The following is a 14,116-nucleotide window of genomic DNA, read 5'->3' on the forward strand; positions in this document are numbered from 1 at the left end:
GATTGTGGGGTACAAATACAAGTGAGATTTTGGTGCAAGAGCAGGCTGGCTGACTCTCGATCGGGAAAGAAGCGCCGGCGAAGGCTATACGAGGGAGAAAGTTGGGGAAAAGGGATTAACAAATGCGAATGCGATGCGAAGGGACGAGAAGGGACCAGCAAGGTGGCGACAAGGAGACGACGGTCCAGATCACGCGGCGATGGTCGCCGCGACTGCGGCGTTGGGAGTGCCAGCCTGTTCCATGACCATCTCGACGGCCGCCTCGCCTGCGGCCACACCGACACCTGCAACGCCCAGCGCACCCAAGGTGGCCGCGAACTCTTGCAGATGGTTCCGTCGGTATTCCAAAATGTCTTGCACTAGTACACTCGGTCGGATCGGTTTGAGCATCCAGTCGTCCATTCCGGCTTGCTTGCCTTCGTCGAAGTCGCGGTCGGACGAATGAGTCGTGGCTGCCACGATGCGCGCTCTCTGGTGTGTCAGGACCATGCTGATCACCTCGTTGAGCGCACCTGCGCCCTCGAGATCGGGTGGGTTGCAGGACTGCGCCTGTTCGTGCATTCGGATCTGGCGTGTAGCCTCGAATCCGTCCATGACGGGCATCGAGATGTCCATGAGCACCAGTGCAGGGCGAACCTGCGCATATCGTTGTACTGCTTCAAGTCCATTCTCGGCTTCGACCACCTCGATGCCCTGCTTGCGAAGCGGGATAGTGAGCACCTTGCGGTTGATCGGGTTGTCATCGACCACAAGCACCACAAACGGCAGCGAGTCCTCGGGGCATGCCGAGCCACACATCATGGAGGCAGCACCGAGCGCTGCTGCTGCTGTTGCTGCTGTTGCTGGCGCGGTGGGAGGAGGTGGAGTGGTGCAGGGTGAAGACGATGACGAGGCGTAGTGGCACGAAGAGGATGAGGAAGCTGAGGAGTAAGATGCAGCGAAGTAAGGGTCATATGCCGAGCTTGGGCTAGATCCAAAAGGTTGGTGCGACATGATGACTGTAGCCATGGGACGCTGTCGTTTTGGTTGTATGTTGAGATATCACCACTGGTGGATGGCTGTCGTAGAGTGTCGTTTGTGACTAGAGCATTCGGCTTAATAGCGTAAGGTCAGGATGATCAACAGGCTAATGGTGACAGTGATGGCAAGGTTGGCGACGACAGCAATGTCGATGGTAGGAGGTTGTGATGATGCTCAGCGATGAGGCAGCAAATTTAACGAGGAACAGAAGGCGGGCAGCTATCGTACAAATCTTGACCGAACCGTGACGATATATGGGGCGGCCCTCTGTTCGTCCCACGGTCCAAAAGATGACAGCTGGGCTTGCAGGAGCCGAGCAAGCCACGAGCGGCAGAGTTTGCTGAACTCTTGGTACAGGGATCCATCTTTAGCCATGCGCTCAGGCTCAGGCTAAGACTCTTCGGCTCCACGCCTGTGCCGGGTGCCGCGTCCGAATCGAGCTGCGCGATTCGTCAGTATGAGTTCAAATGCCGGCTTAGTACGCAGTAGTGCATTCGGCCAAGAACAGTCAGGGCGAGCGGAGATTGAGCATGTTGAAAAAAAGAAGAGAAAAAAAAGGCCTTGACCAACGTCACAGACTGAAATGCTGCCGGGGACGCCGACGGAATTTCCTTGCCAATTGCATGTGGCATTCCAACACCAGGTCGGGAGAAGACAAAATACAGCAACCCATTTCAGATTCCGCTCGAAACTCTCTCTTTCAATTTTCAATTTCATACTTGCTTGAAACTCTCTCTTGCCATCACCCCATTACTATTCGACAGACAGTGTAGTGTTCGTCCGGAGTCCTGTCGGCCAACGCTTCCAGTCTGTGGTACTGTTCTTCAAACGTGCGTCGATCCATCTCCCTCGCTAGCACAGTGTACCGTTGGTTGATGTTTACAGATTGAGGCTCTGCCCGAATCCTCGGCGGCCCACGGGAACTGATCTGCACGGCTTGAAGCTCCCGGATTCCCGTCCACCACCCCTCGTTGCCCGGCTCAAACATGCATTTCGAAGGTCATCCATGTGTCACCGTGCTTTTCCAAACGCCGGGTAGCAAGCCGGCATTATTGCGCCGCGTGGAGTGACTTCTTCATCCCTTCCGTCGGATGGCAGTCGGCTGCCAATGAGTATGACTTTCGAGGAGTGAGCACGCGTGCAACAGATGTCGCTGGCGGATAGCTTGCACTGAGTCAGCAGACTGTACCCTTCGTGATGCACATGTGTGCCGACGGCCTTTGGTCGGACAGTGCTAGGTTTGCCGATGAGAGCTCCTGTCGCCACTGTGTATGCGAAACGAAGCAGTTCTGTTCGCAAGAGCTTTCAAATTCATTGTGAGCAGCACTGGGCTTGGTACCACGGCGATTGATCGCGAAGAGCGGGTTCGGAAATTCCTGAACCCGCTTGAATTGCGGACGTGCAGCGGAATCAGTGCTACGAGTTCTGAAGAGGTCCTAAAGCCTTGATATCTCTTCCGGAGCGACACGTCCGATGCAATTGCAAGCAAATGCCGAAGGCGGACCTTCCCTTGAAACGGTCCCATCAACCGCGCCGGTGGGAACCTTCAATCATTCGCGCCTTCTTGTCAGAGTGAGGAGAAATATATCGAGTCTCGTCCTACGAAGCAGATGTACGGCGAATGGCCGAGCATCGAAATTATGGTGCCGAGCGACCCGAGCATGCCGGGCGAGCCTTGTCAGAGACAGGGCCCAACATTGACGGCTCGTGTGTTCCTGAACAGCTGCATTGTCAAACACGTTGTCGCTCGGCTGCATTCCTGCGGAAATAAGCCTGTCGGCAAGTGGACTTCGCCAGAAGATCAGCTTTAACCGAGAAAGGCGTCTTGTAGTGCAGCCGAAGCACGCGAACTTTTTTAGGGCTCCTATGCCGCCAGCTGGCCGAAACCCATTTTACGCATCGTGCTCCGGGACTGTTGCGTGTTGCATGCCACGCTGTTTTCCACCCTGGATGCCCGTTTTTTCGTCAAAGGCCACATGGATCCTTGAGCCGATGCGGCTGTATGTTCCCGTGCTTCGTCTGCACAAAAAAAGACACGGCGTTTCAAAGCTGCTTCTGCGGTCTGGTGATGGTCGGAGTTTGTCAAAAAGTGTTCACTGGCGCGCGCTTGGAAAGCAAAACCCGAAAATTTGTCTACTGTGTTTGACATCATTGCACCTCGAAATGAGTTGCCATTGTGGAAATTTTGAGACAGTTCTTTCCCCTTCAGATCACAGGACTACAGTGTCGTATTGCAACAGTCTGTATCGCTTCCTGCCGGTTAAGGTTAGTTCCGTGATCCGGAGTCTGTCCTTGGTGGGCATGTCGCTGATGACTCAGAGCAACAAACACCGCTTGACACGCTCCTCCGTCGTCTCGCCGGGTTGACAGACGTCTTCACGTGGTCTACCTTCGGAAGCGACAGTCGAAGGACACAACGGAATTCGTTCGGCGTCCTGAGAAACAGCTAACCACGGTCAGCTCATCCTCCTTCACTCATTGTTGGTCAGGAAAGACTGATCTCTCTCGAAGAGATCCACGCCAGGTGTGTTGGCATCTGCACAGCGTACGAAAAAAGGACACTTGTCGGAAAGCGAAATTCTGTCGTCTGTTCGCAGCTAGTCTGTCGTAGCGAACTCTCAAAGCGTGGTTGACACGGTGGGGAACCTTAGATTGATGATCTGCGCAAGTCCGCCAAGCCGGTTTCCGAGTGGTCTTTGCCGTCACCGTGTCATTGTTGCTCCGACCACTGACCAACTGAAGCTCGATTCGGCTCGGGCTGGCATACATGCATCCGAAGGAGGGGTACACCTGGACGGTGCGAGACTCGTCCCTACCGGAATCATTTGTCTTCAAAGTCGGATGAGGACAAAGCGTCTTCTTGGCAACCTTGCGATCTCGGCAGACAGCCTGCTTCTGATGCTATCCGAGCCCGCTATCCCGAGTGTCCTGTGGCCGGACCATTTTGATCCTACTTCCCACTTCTTTTCAGCCATGCATCGGCTTTTGCTTCGGAACTTGATCCTTACCAGCACATACGGTACACGGCATAAGCGAGAGACCGGTGAACGGAACCAGTGGAGCCGACAGCATCTCTGGCGGTAAACATGGGAGATGGTATCACGAACTACCACGGAACACATTGTCGGTCATAAGCGAGCTGTATCATGTTTGTTGCTCTGTCATCTCCGCAAAACCCACTGATCCGACTGCATAAAGTGATTCAATATTGCAATTGACAACGATGCACGTACCGCCTCGTGTAACGTCGGAGCTCGTATCTGTCTCGGAAACACGGTGAGGCAAACCTTGGAGGTGCAGCTCTAATCGAGGAGTGTCGTCGTGGTTCAACGAAATGTGATGGTCGATCCGCGATGACGATCGAGAAAAGAGCCTAGTGGGCGCCAAACTGTGATTTGGCGGACTTTCAAAAATTCGCTCATAGCGCATCTTAGCGCTCTGTCCGAACTTTAAGCTTTTGAATAAGCTCTTCTGTCGCAATGAGCGCGCCTTGCTGTTGTTTTACGACAGACGAAGTGTGTCACAGCTCATGGCAAATCAATCAGCATCGCAGCACAGCAGACCAACGTGTTGACCTTTGGCCCCCTTACCAGGATCGAATCTCCTGTCGATCGGCTTTGTGGATGAAAGATCTCGCACCTCGACTCGATGGCGATGCGAGCCGATACCGGACGTGAGATGGTGTCAGGAAGCCCTCAATCCTCTACTTTGGCCGCAGCAATATGGACACGGGTTGTGACAGCTGTCTCTATACTCTGCTCACGCCCAAAACGTGCAGAAGCTGGGGTGGACTTCGCGATACGCGGCTGTCCTTCATCAGGCAGCAGGACGTCTCGATCGGTGTCACTGTGAATGCTGGGACAAGTACAGGGGCTTGCTGCTGTCCGTCATTGTACTTGCATCGAGGGGCCGGCTGTCCATTGTCTGAATATCGAAGTGATGCCGCTATCTGCCCGGCATCCTCTTTTCTGAACAACGTCTAAGACTCACACTTTCACAGGCTGTGCAGGACGAACCGATCAGACACAACATGACCTGGATGTTGGCCACGAATCGGGTTCGATTCAATCTAATCGCTGTGGTCGATTTTCGCAACAGTGTCCGTGGAGTAAGGTTCTGTCAGTGCCACACTTTGAGGTCCCATTGATTGATCGAGGGAGATGGGATGAAGAAGGCTATGATTGTGGTTGCCTCAAGATGGACAAGTTGTCCCGATTATTCAGTCAACCAACCTAAAGTCCAGTGAAATGATGTTGCGACTGTCGCTCGTCAGTCAAGACTATCGACAGCGGCTGATGTTTCTCGCTGGACCTGGCACGAAACGAAGGGATTGCCAAGCTAATGGCTGATGTCTAATTACTCAAGCATCCAAGGATCTTTGTTGTTCTGCATAGAGTTGTAAGCCCTCAAACGTTCGGAAACATCTCTTGCGGACTCGAGCAGAGTAGCAAGATATTGCTCCACGGTTGACCGGATCTGCGTTGCCTGGGTACAGAGCAGTACACATTCAGATAGATACCTGTATCTGACCGGACGCTGACTACTCCGGATATACGAGGACCGTCAGCATCGGGATCGAGGCTACAGACAGCGCGTTTCAGCGATATAAGTTCCCTGGATTGAGTTCTACTGCGGCCGCGCTCCCTGGATTTCCCTTTGACACTTACTCTTTGACACTTACTCAAGATCTTGAAGCGAATTTGAGATCCAACGGACAGACTCATCAGCTACTCTTTGCCCAATTAGCGGGATCGAACGGTGTTCACTATCCAACAGTGGAAAGCTGGCAAAGGTGTCGCCATCGCAACTAGACCACGACAAGTGCAGTTGGGCCATGCTTCAGAACTCCTGCGTGCTCCATCGCCATGACGACAAAAAATACAATTTTTCATGCAGCAGAGATGAAGGGCCCTGAACAAGCTGGAGATGCGGGTTCCGGTCTGCCCTCCGTACCAGAGCAGGCAGGAGATCAAACCAGTGACGTGGTGTCGACATTCGACGGCCACACATACGGTTGGCCGGCAACTCAAAATCTAATTGTCGGCCACCAACGATCCTCTGCTTCGTCCTTGACAGAGAGCAGTGGACGCTCTCTTGGTCTATCCTCCTCCGACGTCCCACGAAGAATTCTGGCTTCCTCATATCTACCGTCAGCTACATTGCCTGGAATCCAGCACTGGTCTCTCAGCGAAGCGATGTTAGCCTCAAGGTCTTCCCCTCCTTATTTTCCTGCAATGGCTGCACACTGCGGTTCATCAAGCACTCCGTCAGGATGGCAATCCTGGTCATCAACTTCGCCATTGCGAACACCTCTTCAGGCAAAAGGGGCTGGGTCACAGCAGACACCAGCATACAAACAGCTCGTGATGGATGCACACACCGACTGGCTCGGTGAAACGCTTGGTCTTGGGCACTCATCATTGTCCTCCGGAGAAGCGTTGATGGACACTGCCTCCAGCGCTGCTGGCCTCACTATATCAGGAACTCATCGCAGCATCGATCCGCACATCAAGATATCTCCACTTTTATCTTTGCAGAGCGACACCACAGCTGCGCGGGGCCTGCCACAATGCTTTGACAACGTTATACTGATCGTTGATGCGAATGATACCGTCATTTGCTCAAGTACTCCAATGATGGCATGTGCCGACATGCTATCCGAAGCAACCTGCGATGAATTTTACCACTTCGGGCCCACTTGCTGGATGCCGAGCTTCGGCAATAGCCGAAACGTCACATTTTCGACTTTGCTGGCTGACGAGCATGCTGTGTTTTGCTGGCAGCAGGCTTGTCAAGAGGTCAAGGCGGAGACGTCTCGACGGCTATTTCTCCACGGCCAAGAACATCTGGATTCCGTCTGCCTTTCCCCCAGGAAGGAACTCGTGCTGAAGCAGCGCAGCCGACAAGCCGATGAGGGCCTCATCGAGCTTACGATCGTTGCAGGCCGAACAAGTTCAGACGAACAAGATGCATATTTCATGGTAAACGTCAAAACACTGACCGTTCCGTCAATAGTCACCGCTCCTCTGCATCCTAGGTTGACCGACCCTTACCCATCCTCGCTTCGCTACACATGTCGAAGCATGGCGGGCAATAACGCTGAGCTGCGTTTGCTCGTGTCTCGATACGGACTCATCCTACGGACCTCACTGCCGCGGGATTGCTTCATCTGGCACGATTGCACAGAGGCATCCCCAGCTGAAATTCAGGAACGTGCTACAATTGCCGTGCTAGGCAAAGGAGCGAGTCTGCCATTGTTCGGACAAAGCTTGGTCGAGGAGCCGAGACTAGCTGCACTCTTGCATGTGGTTGCCGAAGCCGCTGTTGGTTGTCTTGCTCAGACTATCAGGCTTCCCATAGCTGGAAGGCAGGTGACTGCGACAGTACAGCCAGTCTTTGGGATCCATGCTTGTAGGTCGCAGGGATCGGAACAAACGCGAACAGCCGCAAAAGTCTGGGTCACGTTGAGCGCGTCTCCGAGGCTCTACCGGCGTCCCAGCTCGGCATTGCCTTCGAGAATGACCAGATTGGGCGGGACGCTACCTGATGGTACGTATCAGCGATGCTCGGGCGCGCAGCTTCGTCGTCACAGTGAGCTGGAATCTGTTCGCTACAGTCACTTCGACCGAACCCGCGCAGGTGCTGCTTTGCCCACCATTACCACTCCTACTACAACGTCAGTCGATCGGAGTCGCGTCGGCACAAGTCACCGTGGACTTGCAGCACAATTTTATCGCCACGCCACACCGAGTCTTAGCTCTGCTGACGGTGACGTTGCGGGAGACAGCCTTTCCGTTCTCAACTCCCGGCTCGAAGCGGAGAATAGAGGTTTGCGTCGTCAGATCGAGATACGTCGGCGTAGGGGATAGATCGAGACCATGTTGCAATCGAGACCCCTCCCGTTCCCACGGCCATTGTAGATCAGTCCATCACAGCAATCATATCGATGTACAGATACAGCAACCCTGATATCACGAAGCGACTTATGTGGGTCCAATCACTTCCTAGGTGCGTCATTCACCATAGTCTCCCTCTCAAGCTCACCGTCCAGCTTTCTCGAAGTGCTGTCTTTTGTTTTCAAACCGCATTAGCCAGTCACTTCAGTCTCCCTCCTCCGTAGAACATCCCACAGCTTCCGTTGCGCTTATGTGCGCCACACACGCCTGCAGATCGAGATATTTGAGGTCGAGTCTTGGGGAAGCAGCAATCATGAATCCGTCAAAGACAAGGAATATATACGCATAGGTGGACTCATCGTGCACACATGGTGTACCGGACATAGCTCAGTTGGAAGTAGCGATGGTTTGTAATTGGAAACCCTAATCCGGTATTAACGGAAAAGCACCATAGGTCGCCGGTTCGATTCCGGCTGTCCGGACTCTTTTTTCTTCCTCTAAATTTTGCCATACTACCCGATCCTGTGCTTGAGTGAAGGCTCGTAAGGGACGCAGGATGAGATCTCAGAAAAGCACGAAGAGATCAGAATACTGTGTCATCGACCAGGTCTCAAGACTGCCTTCTGCACGCCGGGGAAGATCCGCGGTTCGCGTGGTTGTAGGCCGAATTTGATTGCCGTAAATATAGCAGTGGCTCGCCAGAACCGAGTCAATGATCGTTCTGTCAGAAGTGCAACCTTCTGGCGGCAAGGCGCAGCTTCAAGGTTGTGCGTCTTTGAGGCAGGAAAGCAAGGCAAGAAAGTAGGAGCTGACGACAGTGACAGAATGCGGGTGCCAGTCTGGGGAAGAGAAGACGTGACACATTCCAGATCTGCGATCTGCTGCCGTCCGCCGCCACTTTCGGGCGCCGCTCGGAAAAACCTGAATTGCCAATTCCGCGCACGACCTTCGAAACCGGGCCGAAGATTCGTTTCACAACCGGATCCTGCTAATCGTCTCTCCCGCCTACATTGACACTCACTCCATAGAAGATCCTGCTTTGGGCCATCGCATCCAGCTCTGCTCGGCGAGCGCAGCTAAGCTATAGATTGACTCGCCCTTCCGTCTTGCCTCCATGCCCCAGTGGCTGTCAAGTCGAGGTTCTGGCTTTCTCACTCGCAGTACCACAGGTCAGCACTATTCTTCACAAAACTTCGTCCGTGCTACCTTTCGTAGCCACAGTCGCTCACCGGTCTCGCTGCCGACGAGCAGGCGTCATCTCCTTCTTCCATACAGAAGTGGCATCGCAATGTCAGACGACTCGAACTCGCCTGCCTCAGCAGGCAAGCGCAGGATTGAAAACATCGGCCGTCACATTCAGCAAGTCGCACCCTTTACAACTTCATCGAAATCACAATCGCCACGACCGTTGCCGAACCAGGACAGCGCGGTGAACGATGACCGCGAAAAGCTCGGCACCTTCACTCTTGGTCCCAACGTCGCAATCCCTGTCTTCCAGCCCAAACTGCCCGCGCGCTTGCCCTCAGATCGTTTATTGCTCAACCTGGATGACCCCATCGCCCTTGAACACCTCGAATTTCTGTCCAAGAAATGGCAGCTGGGCCAAGATGTTTTCCTGCTCTCTCCTCCCGGTCCATACGCCCGCAGACTGAGTCTCACCTTTGCATCGCTCATACAGCTACCGTTCGAATACGTCTCGTTTCATCGTGACATTGGTGAAGCGGAACTGCTTCAGACGAGAAGCTTGTCAGCTGGTGGCAACCTCGTCTTTGAAGACGGTCCTGTGATCCGTGCCATGAAGAACGGCCACCTTCTCATCCTCGAAGGTGTCGAGAAGGCCGAGCGAGGCGTCACGCCCATCATCAACAACATTCTCGAGAACCGAGAGCAGAACCTTGCAGACGGTCGCCATCTGATTCCTGCAGAGAAGCTCGCTGCTTTCCAACAAGAAGAAGCTCAGCACAAAGAGGGTGGATCGAGTCGTTTCATCCCCGTCCATCCCAACTTCCGTGTCATTGCCACTGGTGTACCTGTCCCTCCGTACCGTGGCTATCCCTTGGACCCTCCCTTCCGATCTCGTTTCCAGGCGAGATGGATTGAGGGCTCGGTGCAATCGACTGTTCCCCTTCCTGAGAACCTGTCGGAAGATGCACAACAGCTGCGTTCCCGCTGGAGCCAATGGGCAGCCCTCCTGCGCTACCACACGACGCTTGCCCAAGGCAACGACGTCATCCCACCCACCTCGCGTCTTCCCAGCCTGCCTACGACTGCACTTCCATTGCTCACCGACATCGTTAGCACCTTCCCACCGACATCGTCAATGACCAGCCTCGACTTCGATGAAGCAGATCCGGTCCTACCAAAATGGCCACGCGACCTCCCTGAGGAAGCCAAGGACGTTGAGACTAGCGCATCCACGATGGCGCTACTCAGCTCGGCCTACCCGCAAGTCTTTGCTCTGGACCAAGAGAAACGCAAAACGCTCGATTCGCTTCTCGGCCAGCTTCAGATCCACGACCATCAAGGTGAAGGGGCTGATCAGGCTACTCTCGCCGCAACAGGATTCATGGGCTACCTCGTCGACAGCATCGAGAGATCCTCGCCCACCAGCGCCACAATCACGTTCGCTCACGTTGCCGGTGCGGCTCCCAACGTGACGATCGAGGCGCCTTGTGGTGGACTGGATCTTTCACCCGTACCTCGCCTTGGTGACACGACCTTTTTGGGACAAGAGTTGATCGTCACTCCGCGCGTGCTCTCGATCTACAGCCGTCTGTTGCAGCTCCATGCGCTCGGCAGAGACATTTGTCTGGTACCTGCCAACAAGGCAGCTGTCCCTGACAAGCCAGGAGCCGCATCGACGTCTGACCCGCTCGCAGCAGCGGCGCACCAACCCTCGTCGTCTACGACAACTTGCATCGGATTGATGGCAGCTACTCTGGGTTATGCATTCGAGTCCGTGTGGCTGTGGAAGGATCTAGGAGGTGGTGAGCTCCTCATGCGTCGCTCCACTGCCAAGGATGGAAGCACCACGTGGGAGCCCGCTCCGCTGGTTCGGGGAGCTATGCAGGGCAAGCTCATCCACCTTGCTGGCGTCGATGTCCTCGGTCCTACCCTGGGAAGTCTCTCGCGCCTGCTGCAGGACCGAGAACTGGAACTGTGGAATGGCGCCCGCATGACTGAAGGCGTGACCGGATCGCGAGAAGCAAAAGCCATCGCGTCCACGGATCTTCTGAATGGACCGACTATCGCGCCAGGCGAAATCGTCCCTATCCAACCCACCTTCCGCGTCGTCGCAACCGCATCCAAATCTACCGGCTGGTTGGACGAAGAAGCATCCACCCTCTTCGCCATCTGCAGCACACGTGCGATGGACGAAGATGAAGAACGACACATCGTCCTCTCCCGCGTCGGTCTCGATGCACCCACGTCCGACATGAAGCGCATGTTCCATTTCGTCAACCGCTACCGTTCGCTCAGCGCCGATCCTAATCTCGGCCTCGCCAAATCGCGAAGACTGGGTACACGACAGGTGATTCGTATGGCATCGCGTCTCGCTCGCTGGCAAGAGGACTGCGACGTCCACGGTCTCATTTGGCGTACGTTACTCGTCGATTTCCTACCCATCACCGTGCGCGAGGTGATCGCCAACCTCCTCACCGAATGTGGGATCTACAAACCGGGTACAGAGGGAGCCTTCCAGTACGTCCCTCGTCTGTGGATTGGCGATCCGAACATCGTCGCAGCTGGCGCAGACAGAGCAGGCGTACTTGAATTCGCAGCATCCGACGGCTCCGATCGAGAATACCCCGTTCGCTCCATCCCACGCTATAACGCCGACAAGCTCGATCCCGAAGGCAAGACTCTCATTCCCGATCTAGGTGGAAGCTTCTACAACAATGCCCAGCAGAGCAGTCTCATCTGCTCCTTCGCCGAGGACCTAGTCTTGCTCAACGAGCATCTCTTGCTGATGGGCTCGCAGGGCACGGGCAAGAACAAGATCATCGATCGAACGCTCGAACTGCTCGGTCGACCACGAGAGTACATCCAGATGAATCGCGATTCCACCGTCGCCGGCTTGCTCCAGCAGATCGCGCTGGAAAAGGGTCAGATCCACTACTACGATTCTCCACTCGTCAGGGCTGTCAAGTTGGGAAGGATCCTGGTGGTGGACGAAGCTGACAAGTGCTCGACGGCTGTTTCCGCTGTGTTTAAGAGTTTGGCGGAGAGGGGTGAGCTTAGCTTGCCGGATGGAAGACGCATCAGCCCTGCTCGAAAGGGAGAGCGTGTGCAGCAGAAAGTCGACGATGGAGCGTCTCTGGGAGGTGACATACTCGTTCACCCCGATTTCCGTCTGGTCTTGCTCTCGAACCGACCGGGCTGGCCGTTCTTCGGAAACAATTTTATCGAAGTCATCGGTGAAGGCTTCAGCTGTTACGCCGTTGCGAACCCGGATATCGAATCCGAAGTACGACTCCTGAAAGCAGCCGCACCCAATGTCGACGTCGATCTTTTGCGCCGACTGGACCTGGCATTCCATGACCTTCGCGCAGGATTCGAATCGGGACTTATCAACCACCCTTACTCGCTCCGAGAACTTCTCCACCTCGTAGCTCACATGCAAAAGTATCCGGAGGAGTCTCTGTCCTCTGTCCTGCTCAACACACTCGCCTTCGACCTCCACCGTCCCGAAAGCATTCGATGGGTCGTCGAAACGCTCCGAAAACGCAACCTCCCCATCGAACAGCTCTCGCTCGACGTCCTACGCGAACAGGATCTGGAACGAATTCGCCAGGCAGAAAAGGCTGGCAAGGACGGTCTGAAACCCGAATTCCACCCTGGAAAAGAGGATTACGACCCGACCAAAGCCGGTCGGGCGACAAATCTCAACAAGCCCAAAGAAGGCAAAGTTGATCCGAACAACGAAGCGCACGTCGGAGGAAACACTTGGAAAGGCGGCGTTGGTGGACGCGATACCATGGGTCTCGGTGGACGTGGTGGTTACGGTCGACAGTACACAGGTCACAAGATCCACCAGATCAGCAAAGAGTTGAAGAAGGATGTTCCCGAACACCTCAAGAAGCAAGCTAGAGAGATGGCTCGGGAAGCACTGGAAAAGGAGCTGAAGGAGAACGGGATGCAGCCGCACGAAGCCGTCAATCTGCACGAGATGAAGCAAAAAGTCGCTTCGCAGGTCCAGCACCTCTCCAACGTACTGAACGACCTCAAAGCGAATCGATACGAACGCTCCTGGTTGACCCGACAGCAGGAAGGAGAGTTGGACGAGCGTCGACTGTCCGAAGGACTAGCCGGCGAGCGGGGGATCTTCAAGAGGAGAGCAGAGATGCCTCCTGATCCGGGTGCACCTCAGATCAAACCTAAGCGCATCCGAATCGTCCTCGATCTGTCGGCGTCGATGTACCACATGCAGTACGATGGAAGATTGGAGCGCGAGTTGGAGGTGGCGTTGATGGTGATGCAGGCGTTTTCGAGATTGGAGGACGCCGCCGAGCGATTCGCAGTCGATATCGTTGGTCACAGTGGTGATATGGACATGATCCCGCTGGTGGAAGTCGGAAGGATGCCCAAGACCGATGGCGACATGTACAGGATCTTGCGCGCCGTCGTCAGCCACACGCAGTACTGCGATTCGGGCGACAACACCCTCAAGTGCATCGAGAAATCCATCCGCCAAGTCAAACGTCACACCCACCACGCCGAATCATCCACCAAAGTCGACCCTACCACAGCAACAGGCGCACCACCCATCGTCGAGGAGGACCCCAGCACTTCACCCATGGACGACTACTTTGTGATTGTCCTCTCGGATGCTAATCTTTCGCGTTACGGCATCACCCACCATCGTCTCGCTCAACTGCTTCGTCTCGATCCTCAGGTCAAGACCTCGCTCATCTTCATCGACAAGGGCAGCGAGGCGCTCCACTTGGCCAAGCAGCTTCCTACCCAGACACACGTCGCCAGAGAGACCAAGGACATTCCTCGCATCCTCAGCAACATTCTCACTAGCGTCGTGCAGAACTCATAGGTCGGCGAGATCTCAACGCGGTCTGTCAGTCAAGGCCAGACGCTTGTCGGAACAAGATTCGTCGCATTTCTTTATGTGCTTTGGTTTCTGTGTCTCAAGATCCTGTCAATAAATCTCGGAGAAACACAGCGCGGAACAATGAAAGTGGACGCGT

The 14,116-nt window shown here is 54.8% G+C and overlaps 6 protein-coding genes and 1 non-coding gene across 7 annotated transcripts; 4 read left to right on the forward strand and 3 right to left on the reverse strand.

The window, feature by feature from the left end:
• Positions 1-189: 189 nt before the first annotated feature.
• Positions 190-1,008, reverse strand: PHSY_002901 (hypothetical protein; the record flags this gene model as incomplete). Its single annotated transcript, XM_012333523.1, has 1 exon — positions 190-1,008. One exon carries the CDS (start codon positions 1,006-1,008, stop codon positions 190-192), a length of 819 nt encoding a protein of 272 aa, XP_012188913.1.
• A 1,246-nt stretch (positions 1,009-2,254) lies between these two features.
• Positions 2,255-2,545, reverse strand: PHSY_002902 (hypothetical protein; the record flags this gene model as incomplete). The annotated part of the gene is made up of 1 exon (XM_012333524.1): positions 2,255-2,545. The coding sequence occupies one exon, from the start codon at positions 2,543-2,545 to the stop codon at positions 2,255-2,257; it is 291 nt and encodes a 96-aa protein (XP_012188914.1).
• Positions 2,546-2,912: 367 nt separating this feature from the next.
• PHSY_002903 (hypothetical protein) lies at positions 2,913-3,789 on the reverse strand (the record flags this gene model as incomplete). The annotated part of the gene is made up of 3 exons (XM_012333525.1): positions 2,913-3,039; positions 3,410-3,455; positions 3,570-3,789. The coding sequence occupies 3 exons, from the start codon at positions 3,787-3,789 to the stop codon at positions 2,913-2,915; spliced, it is 393 nt and encodes a 130-aa protein (XP_012188915.1).
• A 204-nt stretch (positions 3,790-3,993) lies between these two features.
• PHSY_002904 (hypothetical protein) lies at positions 3,994-4,697 on the forward strand (the record flags this gene model as incomplete). Its single annotated transcript, XM_012333526.1, has 2 exons — positions 3,994-4,039; positions 4,531-4,697. 2 exons carry the CDS (start codon positions 3,994-3,996, stop codon positions 4,695-4,697), a joined length of 213 nt encoding a protein of 70 aa, XP_012188916.1.
• Positions 4,698-6,461: 1,764 nt separating this feature from the next.
• PHSY_002905 (hypothetical protein) lies at positions 6,462-7,889 on the forward strand (the record flags this gene model as incomplete). The annotated part of the gene is made up of 1 exon (XM_012333527.1): positions 6,462-7,889. The coding sequence occupies one exon, from the start codon at positions 6,462-6,464 to the stop codon at positions 7,887-7,889; it is 1,428 nt and encodes a 475-aa protein (XP_012188917.1).
• A 403-nt stretch (positions 7,890-8,292) lies between these two features.
• Positions 8,293-8,398, forward strand: PHSY_007608. The gene has a single exon. It is a non-coding gene; the product is annotated as a tRNA-Tyr (tRNA).
• Positions 8,399-9,030: 632 nt separating this feature from the next.
• On the forward strand, positions 9,031-13,962 carry PHSY_002906 (hypothetical protein; the record flags this gene model as incomplete). The annotated part of the gene is made up of 1 exon (XM_012333528.1): positions 9,031-13,962. The coding sequence occupies one exon, from the start codon at positions 9,031-9,033 to the stop codon at positions 13,960-13,962; it is 4,932 nt and encodes a 1,643-aa protein (XP_012188918.1).
• Between the last annotated feature and the right edge of the window lie 154 nt (positions 13,963-14,116).

The sequence above is a fragment of the Pseudozyma hubeiensis genome, assembly GCF_000403515.1.
Source record: "Pseudozyma hubeiensis SY62 DNA, scaffold: PHS30, whole genome shotgun sequence".
NCBI lineage: Eukaryota > Fungi > Basidiomycota > Ustilaginomycetes > Ustilaginales > Ustilaginaceae > Pseudozyma > Pseudozyma hubeiensis.